This window comes from Eretmochelys imbricata, chromosome 1, assembly GCF_965152235.1.
Source record: "Eretmochelys imbricata isolate rEreImb1 chromosome 1, rEreImb1.hap1, whole genome shotgun sequence".
In the NCBI taxonomy this organism is placed as follows: domain Eukaryota; kingdom Metazoa; phylum Chordata; order Testudines; family Cheloniidae; genus Eretmochelys; species Eretmochelys imbricata.
Window position 1 is genome coordinate 200,981,578 of NC_135572.1, and position 16,968 is coordinate 200,998,545.

The 16,968-nt window shown below is 43.8% G+C and overlaps 2 protein-coding genes across 7 annotated transcripts in view; one reads left to right on the forward strand and one right to left on the reverse strand.

Moving 5' to 3' along the window:
- ATG3 (autophagy related 3) overlaps positions 1 to 3,100 on the reverse strand; it is a 31,681-nt gene extending 28,581 nt beyond the window's left edge. Inside the window, exon 1 of one of the 2 annotated variants that reach the window (XM_077822000.1) lies at positions 2,884 to 3,095. In XM_077822000.1, the coding sequence (XP_077678126.1) occupies positions 2,884 to 2,955 (72 nt within the window). In that variant the 5' untranslated portion in view covers positions 2,956 to 3,095. Of the gene's footprint in view, positions 1 to 2,883 lie in introns of both variants that reach the window. The other variant, XM_077822010.1, reaches the window with a different exon arrangement.
- Positions 3,101 to 3,324: 224 nt separating this feature from the next.
- Positions 3,325 to 15,651, forward strand: SLC35A5 (solute carrier family 35 member A5). Of its 5 annotated transcripts, none has more exons than XM_077822026.1 (7): positions 3,325 to 3,383; positions 4,622 to 4,774; positions 6,768 to 6,866; positions 11,227 to 11,360; positions 12,157 to 12,224; positions 12,732 to 13,524; positions 14,498 to 15,651. In XM_077822026.1, exons 2-7 carry the CDS (start codon positions 4,645 to 4,647, stop codon positions 14,564 to 14,566), a joined length of 1,293 nt encoding a protein of 430 aa, XP_077678152.1. In that variant the 5' UTR covers positions 3,325 to 3,383; positions 4,622 to 4,644; the 3' UTR covers positions 14,567 to 15,651. The 5 variants fall into 5 exon arrangements, with proteins under 5 accessions (XP_077678152.1, XP_077678160.1, XP_077678146.1 ...); XM_077822034.1 differs by lacking the exon at positions 3,325 to 3,383 and adding an exon at positions 3,511 to 3,913; XM_077822020.1 differs by lacking the exon at positions 3,325 to 3,383 and adding an exon at positions 3,512 to 3,972.
- The last annotated feature ends 1,317 nt before the right edge of the window (positions 15,652 to 16,968 follow it).

The following is a 16,968-nucleotide window of genomic DNA, read 5'->3' on the forward strand; positions in this document are numbered from 1 at the left end:
TGCCACCCACCACCATAATATTTGAGGTGGATTTCCTTCCTACTGCCCTGAACAGCTCTCAGATTTCATTATCAGGTCTCAGGCTTATTTCAACCAGTACTCTGACTCTGGGCTACAATTCCATTCTGTTCAATCCTCCAACATCATTCAGTCTTCAGATAAGCATACATTCTACTGCCTCCACTGCCAGAGTTAATTGCCATAGATGCACAGCATGGGGCACAGACTAAGTCTGAGGATGTCCAAATTGTCTCCTTCTAACAAGGGAGCTGAAAAAAGCAATCTCTCTCCTCCCCCCCCCCCAAAGATGAAGGAAAAAATATAAATTTAAGTGCATTATTCAGATGAGACAGGCAAAACTCTTGTTGTACCACAGAGAGACAATAGAATATCAACACTGCATGCCAATGAAAATTCTCCTTTTAAGAGTTTGGGATAATAGATAAATCTGAAGACTTTATGGCAGTGCATTGTGTTACCGTATCAAAGTCTCAGAATGCGATGATCTTAAGACTTGTTCCCAAAGTGCATCATACAGCACATACAAGTCTGGGATCCTGAGAGTGGGAGGGGCCAAAAACAGACCAACCTGAATCCCCTGTCAACCTAGTGACATGTAAAAAGCTTAGCTTCTTTAGAAGGCAAGGCTACATTATGCTGCATTCCTAGTGGGTATTTTTAAAATCCCATCTATCTGTAGTAGAAAGAGAGACTGAAGCAGAGGCCTGCCACAAGGCCTGAATCAAAGTCAGCAAAAGTTATGCTTTGAGCAAAAGTCAGGCTCTCTCAAAAGCAGATGCTTGCCTGCAAGTTCACTGTTCGGTACATGAACTCGACACCAGATGGTTTGACAGAAGTGATGTTTTGTCTGAAACATCAGGAGAAAGGTACAAGGGGGGGGGGTGGAGGGAGTAATAAACGTCATAAAATATGTAAGGTGATACGTAAGTTGTTTATCCCAGATGGTTTGTTTCAGTCTATAAATGCTGGAATGCTTCACCTTAAACCTTTGTCCAGCTGCTGGTCCACTATCATGAGCAAACATGTATTAAGTTTACTTGTAGCACATATAGGAAACCAATACTGTGCTTTGTTGGCAATAAACCTGGCCACGCTCCATCACCACTGAACAGAGTCTGTGATCTTCTTGGGCAGTTCAATTAAAGTCTGCTGTGTGAGCTATCTTGTCAGAGCCTGTGCAGCACACAGAGAGAACACACATGGAGCCAACAACTGACACCACCATTCACTTGGTTTTTAGTTGTTGTTCTGTGGCATTCCAGTCTTTCAACAAGCTATTCAAAGTGCAAGGATGGTGTAAAGCACATCTTCCTTTAATACAATGTGTTACAGTCGTTAGATGGGGAAATTTGGGGTTAGAATTCCTGGGTTTTATTCCTAGCACAGCAAGTGACCCACTCAGTAAACTCAGACAAGTCACTTAACCTCCCTGCGCCTCAGTTTCTGCCTCTGTACTCACAGACACAGTGACAGGCAATGTTACAAAAACTTTTCTAAAACATGGACAACACCATAATATTTACTTCACGGGGGAAGAAAATTTGGTTCATGAATGAAGAATGCTATAAAGTGGTCTACAAACAAGGATCTCTGATGTGAAGTACAAAATATGTTAGGAAGTTACATTATAGAAGCCTGAACTGACCAAGAGGATTGTGGTTTTGTTTTTTCCCCTAAAAGGGTCCCAGTAGAAACAACGCCTCTGAAAGTATGCACTAAACATCTGAAAGCAAAACGGTCTTCACGGTTTTCATTACCTGGACTGAGGAAAATCCAGAGACTAAACTGACAGCAAGAGAAGAGAATGGGGATTTTTAAAAAAAATAATCAGTTTTAATACAAGGGATTATTAACAATAGAGGCAAGAATACTTTGTAGTACGACAGCTACATGTAACAAAGAACTAACGGGAGAGAAGTACCTGCATGCGTTACAGCTACATAAAGCACAGAAGTAGACAGAAGTAGTTGCACGAGCTACAAGGGTTTGGCAAGTATTGGGCTAGGTCTCACACAGCAACTGGATACCCACGGCAGGCACAGGTCAGCTGCAGTGGTTTAGCTACTATGTAGACATAGCCTCATTTAAAGGCCTTGCCTACGCACAAAAATTGTACTGCTTGAACTACACCAGTATGATAAGAGTGGTACAATCATCCCACCACCCTCCCCGGAATGTGGACTCTGTTATACTCAGGTGCTTATATCAGCATTTTTTTCTATAAAGGAAGGAGAACAAGCTATCGTAGTACAAGTCACCTAGGGTGACCAGATAGTAAGTGTGAAAAAACAGGACAATTTTTTGGGAGGAGACAAGGAAGGTACAGCTGTGTATTAGACAAAGCCCCTAATATCAGGATGGTGCTGATGACACCGGGACAGCTGGTCACCCTAAAGGCACCTTTCCTCCCATGAAACTGCACCTAGACGAGTACAACCCCTAGCGTACACATCTCGGTACAGAACAGTCACGCCCCTACCCAACACGGCTACACCGGCACCAGAACGGCCATCGCCCAGCCCGGTGAGCCAGCACCCGAGGGCAAATCACCCCCCTGCCCGCTACGCCGCTGAAGGCTCCCTGCCCACCTGCTGCCTAGCTTCGGGGGCAGGCCGGGCGGCTGCCAGTGTCCCGGGCTGCGGCCGCCACCGGCTCCCTGCGGGAAGGCGGCGCGGGCAGAGGCTGCCCAGCGGACGGAGCCGGCTGGGGTCCGTTTCGCGGCTCTGGCTGGGACAAGACACGAGCGGGCTGCGCCGCCGCGAGAACCGCCCCCGGGAGTGGGGGTGGAGAGGTCCGACAGGAGCAGGCAGCTCCGGGCCCACCCCCTCCGCTCGGGGGGCGGCGGCGCCACGGGGCCGGTACCTTGAGCACGGGCGTGAGGTACTCGGCCACCTCCAGCGCCTTCCCCTTCACCGTGTTGATGACGTTCTGCATCCTGCCGGCGCGCGCGCGAGGGTCCCTAACGCCCACAGCCCCGCTCGCGCCTCAAGCCTTCAGCAGCGCCCGCAGCCAGCCGGAGTCACATGACCAGTTTCCCCCCCCACGCACGTGATACAGAAGCCTAGAGAAGGGAAGGCTCCCCTCACAGATTTATGCTTGCGCGGCAGATTGCCGGCTGGAGCCCAGAACGCGCATGCGCACGTGAGGAGGCAGTTTCCCTGCGCGCACGCGTAGACAGGCGGATAAGGAAGAGGAGAAAGGACGTGCGCAATAGGTTGCACGGGGGAGGAATCACATGACTGTATGGGGGTGGGTGGTTCCCCTAACACGTGATTAAGCGGCAAGGGCCGGGCCGCTAACTGTCTGTCACTGCGCGTGCGTGCCTGAGTGGTGATGCTGGGCGAGGGAGCTTCCGCCGCCTGGTGAGCTCAGGACGGGGAGGGGCGGGGTCTGGGAGCGGCGAGGGCACGTGCAGAGGGGCCCGCGATGCGGCGTCGGACGTGGTGGCGGGGCCGGCGCGGGAGCCCTGGGGAGCGGCGCTGCGGGGGCGGGGCTGCCTCGGCGTGTGAGCGCGCGCCCCGCGTCAGCCCAGAGTGGCCGGCTCCCCTGGCCCGGGTCTCGCGCGGGAAGCGCCCCTGGCTTCGGTCCGCGGCGATCGGCGTTGGCCGCATGTCCGGGCAGCCGGGGCCCGGCGCTCCCCTCTGGCGCCCCGCGGGGGTGGCCGGGCTGCCGGCGGCGCCTCCCGTCTGTACTGCAGCAGGGCGGCCGCCGGGAGCAGCTCGCTAGGGTGAGCGCCGGGCCGGGCGCCTGCTCGTGCCACGTCTCTCTACCCACGTCCCGGGCACCTGCAGCTTCGTCCCTACCGACACCTGCTCCGGGCCGTTTGCCGGCTTGGCTCTTCGTGAAACAAAGTCTGGGGCTTCCCCTGCTCTGTGTCTTCGCAGCTGCGCCCGTAAGAAACAGGAGAGGGTTTCTGTCTTGCATTCTTGTTTCTTAATCTCGGTGCTTCAGGTAACTCAATTCTAGTAAAAATAAGTCTTGATCGTGTTAATATATGTTGTTAGTGGAAAGAGAAAAGGAGGACTTGTGGCACCTTAGAGACTAACCAATTTATTTGAGCATATTGGTGCATCCGATGAAGGGAGCTGTAGCTCACGAAAGCTTATGCTCAAATAAATTGGTTAGTCTCTAAGGTGCCATAAGTCCTCCTTTTCTTTTTGCGAATACAGACTAACACGGCTGCTACTCTGAAACCTATGTTGTTAGTGAGACTGAGAGGTTTGTGTAGGGGTTTGGACTACTCTAGTTGGACTCTGTGGAAATGAATGAGATCCTGTTTCAGCACATGAGACTAAGCAAATTGGTTTTTAAATGTGACGTCATAAAAGAACAGGTAGATACCAAAGTATGCCATTCGTTTAATAGTTATTCAGCATAGTACAAACACATCCCTCTCCCAGCATTGCTTTTTTGGGTCTTCCACTGGAGCATTCGGTGCATGTTGTGTATCTCTTTTGCTGCTGCTCAGCGATTTTCCAAAGCAGCAATAGGATGAAACTATGATAGGGCTCCAGAAAGCAGTAAAATCATGTGTGCTTAGATATCGCTTATCAGCGTCTGAAAATACGTGTGCAAGATATTTTCATTTTGTTGTCCAAAGGGCATTGACATCCAGACAGCAGAATGGAGACCAAGTGCTGCAGCCCGTCTCTATGGTGCTCCAAGTCAGCCTTGTACACCTTCCTGCTAGGAGGAGCATTTGTTACGTTGGGCTCAAGTCGTATTCTCCTGATGAAATATTCCACCAACGAAGGTAAGGTCGGATGTTTAATATATAATGTATTACGTGCAGAAATTAGAGTTTTCTACTTGGGTAAAACAATGTAGATGCTGAGATTAAATCACTCTATTGCAAATATATTTATGAGGTTTGTTGTCCCATTCAAGCCATATGTTTATCCTTGCCTTTCACCTGAAGGTTTGTTAGGAGCATAAATGTTTTAGTACAGATTCTGTTTCTGGGGGAGCAGTGTGGTCTAGTGCAGTGTTTCTCAAATGTAGCCACTGTGGCCGCATGCGGCCACTGGGGGCTTTTCTTGAGGCCACAGCCTCCTGGGCCATGATGGGGGGGCAGGGTGGGTGCAAAGCAGCATCCCCTCCCCAGGGGCTACCAGGAGTGGTTGGGCCCTGCCCCCCTCCGGAGAGACACAAGCTGGAGGAATAGGCAGCCAGTGAGTTCCTCACCTTCCCCGGGGCAGTGGGAATGGGCTTCAGCCCTCGAGTGGCAGGCTCCAATCACGGGGCTTCGGGCTCTGTCACCTGGGCCTGGGGCTTCGGGCTCAATTCCCTGGGTGCGTGGTGATGGGCTCTGGCCCCAAGCTCATCGCCCCATTGCCTTCGCCTCTCACTGCCTCTCCCAGTGCCCCATCACCCTTGGCCCCTGCTGCCTCTGTACCTACCTCCCCATCCAAGGCTTAATTTGTCCCTGGGCTTGCCGGGGCTGAGTAAGTCTGTTGTGAAAAGTGATATTTGTATGTTTGTTAATATCACTTTTCACAGCACACACAGTAGCTAACAAGTCTTTTTTAAAAAAAAAAAGGGGGCAACCAAAAAAAGCAACAGAAACAATAAGAAAAATAACAAGAATGTTCAAAACATCTTATTTGTGTTCTATTCTGTTTAGGTCCAATAAAGAATAGAGACAACTGTACACTATTTTTATTATTGGGTCTGTAAAAAGAAAACACCCTACATAGATTGCAATGATTTGGACATGTACCTGTGCATATTTATTTGTTTTTATAAAGTTAATTAAAAATTTTAGGAAAAATTTTCAGGGCAGCCACCAGCAAGTTGGTGGCCACACTCTGAGGCCACCAAAAAAATTGTTATGAGAACCCCTTGATAGTGAATAGAGCACTGGACTTGGTAGACCTGGATTCTATTCCTCATTCTGCAACTGATCTGCTGGGTAACCTTGGGCAAGTCTGTGCCTCTGTAAAATGGGGGTATGGTACCTCTTTCATTTAAAGCTCTTTCAGATCTACTGATGACAAAAGTGATATAAGAGCTAGATGATGATGATGATGTTGTTGTGCATTGGAATCTGTCAGCAAAGAGAGTTTTTTCTATGCTGAAAACCTTCTTTTTAGCCCTGATGTGCCTGATATTGGAAGGTGCTGTGCCCTCAACTCCCACAGAAGTCAGTCTTTCAGGATCAGGCCTTTTGTTACTATATAGTATTGTGGCTGCCAACTTTAGTAAAAACTGACAGAGAGTATGTGTGAAACAGATTTTAAATACTTACAATTAAATTAAATACTTACTTACAATTCTGGCTAACAATGAAAGGGCCTAATCCTTGAAGAAGTGTTAGCCAATTTAACAACCTCAAACTTGTAAAATTATCAGTTGTTTTGTTTTGTGGGAGCAAAGCTCAAATTTACTTAAATTGGGAAAGTATGATTTTCATCTTTCGGTAGCAATGGCTGAACTAATTGTACTCAACTTTTCCTGAAGAATTCAAATTTGTGAGTTTGAGACCAAGCATGGAAAACTTCAGCCTGGAAAATGAAATGTTCAAGAAGTTGTGTGCCATTGAAAATATGGAGTATTTATAATTAAGGTCATGAACATAATCTTAACTTACAAAGTGTGCGTTGTTTATGGGCCCTGGTCAAAACTTTTTAATTGATGCGTTTAAGTGGTTCTCATGGAATTGTGCTTTCTGTCGCTCTAAATGCGATTGGAAAAGTTGGAGGAGTATGACTGTTTATTTGCTATAATAATTTTGCTGAATTTCACAGATAACAAATACGATTACCTTCCGGCAACTGTGAATGTGTGCTCTGAGCTAGTTAAATTGGTGCTATGTATGACAATGGCACTCTGGATAACAGCAAAGGGTAAGTTCATATGGTTTAAAATCTGTTAGGAAATGTTCACCTTATATTTGACATTCCTCTGCTCTTGTATGATGGATTCAAATGTACAGTAATTGTACTATACACGTGGTGTACCATGGTAGAGCCTATTTGCAGTGGTAATGGGGAGCCTATTTGAAGTGGTAACTTGAGTTACACCCTGTACTCGATTAACTCTTGAGTTCGTGTAGCTTGAGTGACGGAGGTTACACTATGAAATAGTACAGAGCAATTGTATAAGCAGCACAGAATGATTGTGTTAGCAGCTGACAAACTCAAGCTGTAGCGTTAGTCTACACATGGAATTTATATTGGCATAGACCCCACTGTAGATTCAGCTATGTTGACAGTGCTTCCATCAGTGTAGCTGACATTATTCGTGGAGGTGCTATTCGTACGCTAACAGAAAAAACCCTTTTATTGACGTAGACTGTGTCTGCACTATGGGACAGTGCTGGTATACTTATGCTGGAATAGTCTGTACACCTTGACAGGCAGCCAACTCAAGTTAAAAGCGCTATCATGCTGTACTGAAGGGTTTTTGTGTATGGATAGGTCTAGAGCTAGAGGCAACACTCAAGTTATAACTTGAGTTAACTCTGAAGTGAAGACAAGCCCTGGGTCTGTGATCTCTTCAGATCTTATCAGCTAAGCCAGGATCAGGCTTGGTTACCTAAAGCTGTAAAAAGTGCTGATGGTGACTGTTATGGCTCTCGCGATACCCAGGACTGAGTCGTCTTATTACCCTCTGGCTCCAGCTTGAGGGAGTCTTGCCTGTGCCGAGCTGGGCATCAGCTCCCTAATACCAGCCTGTCAGCCACTGAAGCACTCTCCTCTGAGCTGTGCCAGCCCTGTCTTTACCTTTCACATTAACAGTAGGTGCACCCTGGTCCCTCAGTCCCTTTGAGAGTTCCCCTGTGATATCCAGCTCCTGACACTAGCTATTCTCAGAGATCCCAGAACCTTTGCCCCCAAAGGCACAGTGTACTGCAGTTTACCAGTTTTACCTTAAATCATCTCCCCTATATAATGTTCAGCACTTAACGAGCACTTTAAAAGAAGATTAATTTAAGAAAGAATAGATGTTCCACTGGAAACGAGAGTGTGGTGGAAACAAATGGTTAAAATACAAAGCAAAATCCTAACGGGTGAACCTGGGTCTAAGTTAATTAATAATTACCTTTCCTATCTAAAAAAGTAGGTTCCCCCTGTCTCCCTCCTCCCCGCCCCCCATAAAAAAAATTAAGTATTATAGTCAGTGGCTGATCTGGCTGGCTTCACAGACCAGGATCTAATTTTTCATATACTCCTGAACACTCCTGCACCTCAAGATGTTTCCTCCTCAGTAGAAGTATATAGAGTATTTCTCCATGCTCTGCGTTATACTGAAACAATCTTTTGTCTCTATTCGTAGGCAGGATAATTCTCTGTCTGTTGTAGTGTTTCTTTTTTTACCTCCAAGTGGTTTTGATAGTTTGCAGTTACCTCTGATGGTTTTTCATTGAAAATCTTGAGAGGGACCAAGGCTAGACAATTGAACCGTCATCACTGGCTAACCAGGACAGGGGGTGACATCTCCTTCCTGTTTGAATGAGCCATCACAGAGACACATTCTCCCCTGGTGATTTACTCTGCTCCAAGTCCATAAAGCATACTTTCAGTATAACTACGTTGTTTCTTAAATATTGCCCATATAGGCATATTGCAATGGTTATGAATCTTGACAAGTTACAAGCTTTCCATAGATACCTTTATATATTACTATTTATGGATAATTACCCTGCAAAACATGTTTGCTGTAGTGAGTTTGTCAGGACTGAGGTGGGTTGTTTGCAAAAAACAGGGGATCCTTTGCCCAGGAGCCTCTGTCTCAGTGATTCAGTAGGCTATACTCTTCCTTCTGAGTCGATGCTGATTCAGTGTCCCAGCAGAATGCATGGTGTTTGGGGTACTTTTTTTTTTCTTTCTTTTCTTCAGGTGAGACATCAGTTTCTGATCACTTGTGGTCATTAAAGATTTTATGGTGATCTGCCTGAATTTCATTTTAGGTAACTATATTCTGTCAAGCAAAATTCTCCCTGTAGTTTGTTAGATACGGTATTCTTCAACCTTAGAAGGAAGGGAGTGGTCCTGTGGTTCAAGCGTAGAATTGGAAATGAGAATTTCTTGTTCTACTCCTTGGCTCCATCACTGTATACTTTGAACAAATCCCTCAACTACTCTGTTCTCCAGTTTTTCCAGTGTAAGTTTTGTAAGGCTTGTTTAATGTTTATAAAGCTCTTGGAGAAACTCGTAGGAAAGGCACAAGAGAATAGTAAATTATTGTTGATTGCATTTCCTTCTTTTCTACTCAGCCTCTCTGTAGCTTCTTCATAAAGTGAAAAAGATCAGTGGTCAAACTTACCATTTCATAAAGCAAAATAGTAGAAGACTGATACTTTTGTACAGGAGAGAACGATAGCCTTTTGCGACTTCTACCATTTTGTAATAAAGACTGAAAAGGAACTTGAGTGAAATACTGATTTCCACAAATGTTAATGAAAAAGCCAGGTTCAGGTAGATCATAAATTCAGTGCACAACCCGTGTTTTAAAAAGCAAACCAAACTGAATATTTTTTTTTCACACGTAACTGTAGCACCCAACAAGCTACTGTATGAAAAGGATAGATAAAACTGGCATGTCTTTCAAAATGGGTTGATTTCCTAACTGTAGTAGATTGACCTTTTTCCTCATAATCCACTTGGTATCAAAATATATATATAACAATCAGTACGTTTGACCCAGAAGCCACTGTGACATGTCTGCTACGTGCATTTACTTGAAGGCTCACACATGAAAGAGTTGGGCTATCAGCCTGGACAGTGTAGTTGGTATGTCACTACCTGTCAGTGTCAGCCGAGTAGAATTTCCAGCTCTCCTGTCACAGAAGATGAGGATGACACATGTCAGTGCTTGTGTGTCCTTTTTCACGTGCTTAGTAAATAAATGCTGTTTTTTAAAGTTCACATTTAAAGAAGTAAAGCCTTTATAGGCAAATGTCCACACTGATAATGATCTAGAGGTGGAAAGACATATTAGGTCATCCAGTCCATATCCCTGCCAGTGAAGGTTTTCTACCTACTGCATGTTTGATACTGCTGTTTTCCTCCTTCGGTATATTTCCTGGACAGATCACCTGTCATTCCAGAGTGCTTTACAAGCTTTTACTAAGCAATTTAATTCTTTGATTTGGGAATAAAGTGTAGTCAGTCGCGGGGGAAAAAATGACACACCCCTGCATTCTAATGACTATTGATTAAGATTGATTAAGGGTACATTTCTCTTCCAGACTTTCTCCCCTCAAATCTAATATAGTTTGAGGGGAAGCTGAAACTAGTCAACTCATTCCCACCTCAGTTTCCTCCATTGACCTTCCCCTTTCCTTCCCCTTTTGAGCCTTTAAACACATCTCTTTTTCTCCTGTTCCTCTCATCCCCACCCCACAAGTTACACTATGTTTAAATTACACATCCCCTGAACATTTAAGCACATGTAATTATTTTTTTTTTAATTTGTATTATCGTATCATGTAGGCACCCCCGTCATGGACCAGGATCCCAGCGTGCTAGATGCTATACAAACCCAGAACAAAAAGGTGATCCCTGCCATAAAGAGCTTACAAACCATGTGTAATCTTGCATCTTCTCCCCTTCCTCGCTCTCTGTTTTGTTTTGTCTTTTTTTTTTATGCCATATCTTCATTTAGATTGTAAGCTCTCTGGGAACAGAGACTGTCTTTTTGTCTGTAAAGTGCTACTGTACTTTGGGTGGTATATATGCAGGTCTCTTACATCTTGGTTATTGCTTCAAATCTAGGCATGCTCAGTAGTCAGCAAAAGTCATTTCTATCTGACTGTCATTCTTTAGGCATCAATAACGATGGGCAGTCTCATCCTAGTTCCTAGTCAGTATCGTGCAAAAGGACCACCAGCCTTCTTGATGGTCTCTCTGCTGAGGCAGAAGACCAAATGACTGTGGAGACTGAACTCCTCTCCTTCGAGGTTGTTGCTTTAGGTGCTCAGTTAAGGCAGATTGACAAGAGAGTATGGGGAAGCTAGTGCTGTCTTTGCTTGTGTTGTGTATCTCCTGTGGATTAATGGAAGAGTAAGGTCTCCAGGGCTGTCATTCTGACACCATTCATCAAACGCTACATTTGCTTTAAAACAAACAAAAAAAAGCAATTGCTATCCTGTAAGATGGGGATTAAAACACATTTCCATCAACTGGGAAAGTCTTTCACACAGATTTCCATCATTCTAATCAAGTTCATTTTACTGACTGATTTTTTCCCCTTTTCTTTTAGAGGGACGTTCATATAGTGAATTTGGATGTACCTCCTGGAGGGAGTTTTGTAACTACATGAAGTGGTCAATTCCAGCCTTTCTGTACTTTTTGGATAACCTGATTGTTTTCTATGTATTGTCCAACCTCCAACCAGTAAGTATACACAGACCAAATAACATAGCACTGAAATGATGCGAGTCTCTCTCTTGTTGGAGGTTTGCTAGTTGGGGTTTCATGGTCCTGCAGTTGATCTGTCTAAGGCTGTCCTGTACACAAGGACCATTTCTATTAATCCCTTCCATCCATCTGCCCATTGGGTCCTGTTTTGTAGCTTCCAGATGAGAGAGAATCTTTCTGCATTATGTACTTCCTTCCTGATTTAGAGGTAGGGTTGAATGACTTCAAAGTGATGCAAGACTTGGTCCTTCCTCCTCCTTTCTTGAGCTCAGCATATCTGTTTGCTTTGAAGGTGGGTTCCGGGTCCTGTCCCCCCATATGGCTCCTACCATTAATGTCTTTATACAATCTCAAAGTACAAACAGCAAAAAAAAATCTGAACGCACACCACAATTTAAATGACTGAATATTCTATGTATTAAAAATCGAACTCATGCCTGTGAGAGAAATTTATTTGCCCAAAGTGCTTGATTCCACTGAAGTCGGTGGAAGTTTTTCCAACTCTGTTTAGCCCAGGGTGAAATCTGCCCCATTGCGGAAAACCCTAGCAAGGGTTCTGTGCACCACTTAAGCCATTAATGTGGAACTGGCAAGTCATTTAGGATCTTTTGTGGTTCCGCCTTGCAAGAGCGAATTTCGCCCTGAGTGAAAGGTCAGTCCCAATATGATCACTTTTTGCTATGGGGTCTTCTGACAGATGAACACTGTGAGTTGATTTTTCTTGGTCAGATTCTGTCTCGATAGTAATTTTTTTCCTGTCCTCTTTTTCTAGGCCATGGCTGTATTGTTCTCAAATTTTATCATTATAACAACAGCACTCCTATTCAGGATAGTGCTAAAGTAAGTAGCCATGAAAGCAAATAAAACACTGGGGAAGTTATGCTGGATTCTCTCTCTCCACATGAAGACTATAGTATTTTTAATACTCTGTATTTTCTGTAGTCTTTGGCTTACAAGCAAGAATAATGGCTTAGTGGTTTAAGTGTTGTGGTAGGTATGAAATACTTAGCTTAATTGGAACCACAAGTTTAAATTTCAGCAAATTTGTCTCAGTCCTTCATTCTTCTGTAATAGATAGAATCATTATTGTATTGTAATTGTGTCTCCATTGTGAGTCATGCAGGAACTCCCTTGGCTCCTCATAGGCAGCTGGGGGAGGCACTTGAGCACACTGCCTCTTTGAAGTTAATGGGAATTTTATCTGCTCAGTGGAGCTGAGATTTCACCCTCTCTCTCTGGGTTTGCCTGTGGTGTGGAGGTTTCTCCATGCCATGTGTCATTTGTTTTCAAGATGCTGAACACCTGTCCCTGTACTCTAAATGTTTGGGGTTTTTTGTCTCCACACAGACGGCAGTTCTCCTGGGTGCAGTGGGCATCTCTACTGATTTTGTTCCTGTCCATCATAGCTCTGACTGCAGGGACTGGAAGCAGTCAGCACAGCTTGGCCACACACGGGTTTCATCATGACATGTTTTTCAGCTCATCTAATCACTGCCTTCAGTACACCAGGCCAGAGGAAGAGTGCTCGGGAGGAGACAACTGTACGGTAACCGGGTTCTTTTCCAGCTTCAAGTGGAATGTCACTGCTACCACTGCAGGAGCACTGAAACCTCTCCGCCTCGGCTTGGGCCATCTGCTGATAATAGTGCAGTGTTTCATCTCTGCTTTGGCCAACATCTATAATGAAAAGATCCTGAAGGAAGGGGACCAGCTCAATGAAAGTATCTTTGTGCAGAATAGTAAGCTGTATATCTTCGGGGTGCTGTTCAATGGGCTGATGCTGGGCCTGCGCTCTGAGAATTATTGGCAGATAGAGTACTGTGGCTTCTTTTATGGCCACAATGTGTTCTCTGTAGCACTCATTTTTGTCACTGCCTTCCTGGGGCTGTCCGTGGCCTTCATCCTGAAGTTCCGAGACAATATGTTCCACGTCCTGACTGCGCAGATCACCACTGTGATCATCACCATCGTGTCCATTGTCATCTTTGACTTCAAGCCTTCTCTGGACTTCTTCTTGGAAGCACCCGTGGTGCTTCTGTCCATATTTATCTACAATGCCAGCAAACATCAAGGCCTGGAATATGCCACTCAGCAGGAGAGGAACAAACTTCTCAGTGAGATCTGGGAGCGATCCAGCGGGGTAAGGCTTTGAAATGCTCATGTCTCTGACTCCCTCTCTCGCAGACTTTTTACCCAATTGGCCGTTCATAGTTCACTACACTTGTGGGTGGACTCATAGTTCAACCAAATTGTCACTTTCATTTAAATGACACAAGATCAATCTCAGTCTTGTAAATAAATCCTTGTTTTAGCTCCATACTTCTGTGTGTAGCTTCCTCTTGTTTCCTGAGGTCTGGCTGAAGCTTTACCTCTCTGCTCTGACCTCAGATGATCCTTCAGCCATCTCGGCTTGATTTAACATTTGCTTTTAGCATTTGCAAACAAATACCCTATCAAACCCAAATATCCCAGCATTATACATGGGGAACTGATTATAAACAAGGAAAATTGCCTAGTCTATTTTCACAGCCTAGGTTCAGCCAAATGCAGAAAGTAAACATACAGCATAAATGGGAGGAAAATAAATTAGATATTTAAAAAATTTTCAGTTTTAACAGTCTAAGATGTTTTAAGAAATTCAGGTAAGATTTTTTTTTTTAAAGAAACTCAGGTAAGGATATTTTTAATGTAAGATTTTTCAACATGGTAGTTGCCCCTTCCTCATGAATCAGTTCCTCCAGCCTCCTGCTATAATTTCTGTTCTTCTGTGAACAAAGATCCAGATGCTTAGAATCTAGGAAAATCTTTGTGGGGAAGGGGCTTGCTCCCAGACTTCACATTCAGGTGAACTGAGAAATAAGTCTGCAGTATTTAGAATATATTTATGGTCTGTGAGCAGCAGAGGGCACTGTCTGTATTTAGTCCTGGGAAACTTCATTTATCCCAGAAAAAGGAGAGTCAGTGTTTCCTTGGAATTCTGCACAGTTCTATTCCAGGGTGATATTTAACAGTAAATAACACATGTAGTCACATTTGTAAAATCAATCACAACAAGAAGAAAATTTGCTAATGCTGTTAATATCTTCTTCCCCTCCATTTTTCGGCTCCTGTAGGATGGAGAGGAACTTGAGAGGCTGACGAAAGCAAACAGTGACATTGATACAGATGAAGATGCCTTCTAGCATGAGCTTGTGCAACTGAGTGCTGGGTATTCTCCAAGAGAACAGTGTTGTTATCGTTTTAAAATATGGGATAGTCTCTTTTTTCTGAGTGCAACAGTTAAAACTGTTTGGATGGTTTTGTGATTCCAGAGGATTTGTATTGTGTTTTTAAGTTGTGCAAATAAAACGCAGCTCCAAGATCAGAATAGGGTGTGTCCAGGTTTGGGGCTGGGATGTCAGATGAGAAAAAATGAGTAAAGCCCATTGGATTTCAGAAGTTGACAAGGAAAACTAGAGAATTATCAGTTCGAGCCTTTTATATTAAGGGTCTTTTTCTCTTCTCACGCTAGTGTAAATCAGCAGTTAATTCCAGTGCTGATAAACTGATAATAAAAGTGATATTAGAGGAAGGTTTTGCCCTAGCTTAATGATCTGGGTCACATGGGTGCTGTATTATGTATAATAATCCAGAACACTTGATGTCCTTAACTGTACATGTTTGTCTACCGTACGCTAGGGTTGTATGAAGATGATAATAATTCTCACTGGTGAAGGGCCTGATCCTGTAAACCTCAAATAAATGATCCTGACTCAGTTGAGAATAGTCCCATTGAATGGGCCCCTAACATTTGTAAAGTGCTTTAAAGATATGAAGCATTATATAAGTGCTAGGTATTCTTATTTCCAGGGCTACATGTTCTTTGGTATCATGCACCCTTCTGCAGTTTGATTGAGGGATGATTCCACAGCTGCAGAATGAGTTTCCTCATTTCTGCAGTGATTTGCAGGTGTTGCTGCTCCTGTGTGTCCTGTGGAACATTATACCCAGTTATAAATACGTTCTGTTTTTTTGGCAATGTGATTAGTGTTGCACAGTGGCAGAGACGCTTTCCTGATATTCAGAAATACAAGCTTTTAAATAAACAGAGGATTTGTATACTTTCCTTTGGTAAAGTAATTTCATTCGTACTCTATCTGGAATTGCAGTTTGCCCATCATAAGACACCAGGGATTTTCATTCTAGTTCACTATAAAAGTAAGTTTCAGAGTAGCAGCCATGTTAGTCTGTATCCGCAAAAAGAACAGGAGTACTTGTGGCACCTTAGAGGCTAACAAATTTATTTGAGCATAAGCTTTTGTGAGCTACAGCTCACTGCATTGGATGCATCCGATGTAGCGAGCTATAGCTCACGAAAGCTTATGCTCAAATAAATTTGTTAGTCTCTAAGGTGCCACAAGTACTCCTGTTCCTTTTACTATAAAAGTAGTTACCTTATGTCCAAATTCACTGTAAGTGCATTTCACCATATCTGTAAATACAGAGTTTTAAATTTAAAAAGATAAACTTGGCCCAAAATTTAGATTTTTTTTGTAAAAACAAGCTTTAAAAAACCAAAACCCTGAGAAATATTTCCATAGTCTTTAAAAAAAAAAAAAAAAAAAATCAGATGACTAGGTTCTGTTTAGACCAACATTTTTCTGCATTGTTTGCAGCCCAGATGCTACAAAACTGCGCTAGTGTGTGGAATGGTCTAGATAATACTTAGTCATGCCTCCGTGTAGGGGCTGGACTAGATGACCTATTGAGGTCCCTTCCAGTCCTACATTTTGATGATTCTGTGAGCCTGACCGTGAAATTGACTAGAAACTGTAGGGTAATTTGAAAGTCTACTATCATTGTCCAAGCTGAGAGAAATGGTGAAAAGTCTGTTCAGTTTTGAAAATGTTTTATTCCATGCAGCATGATCTGGCGGACTCAGCAACTCCTGAGTCTAATCCCTTTTCTTCCACTGCTTCAGCTAGTCACCTTGCCTCAGCCATTTCAGCTTCCTCCCTGAGTTTCCCCATTTGTAATATAGAGATAATACTGTTACCTACCTCATAGGTGTGTTCTGAGGATTAATTATTGAATGTTTGTGCAGTCCTTAGAACAGTAAAAAATTATTACAGACACTTCAATGTGTTTCAGTAATCTAAGCTGTTACTAAGAAGATAAGAACACTTGTGTTTTGATTTTTAAATATAAGGCTAAATTCACTCCTGTGTTTCAGCTGCTTTTTGACACTGGCCATACAAAGCACCTGTAAACGCAGCTTAATTGGAGAGCCCCTTTGAATTTGGCTCATCATTTTTAACCTGACAGTATCCTTTCAAACATACCATTTGGGTTAGGGATGTATTCCCTATTACAGGTGCAGCTCTTGAATGTGAATAAAGAATGTGTGGCTTGACCATGGTCCAGATTCTGACTTTACCCCAATTTTATGCCTATGTAACTATTGGCTTCAGTGGAGTTCCTCCTTATGTATGCTGGTGTAACTGAGAGCAGAATAAGGCCTGTTGATTTCAGCAACTCACCATTATATTGCATTCTGTGTGAGACTGCTGTTTTCATATGTACTGGTGCCTATGGTATATGACTG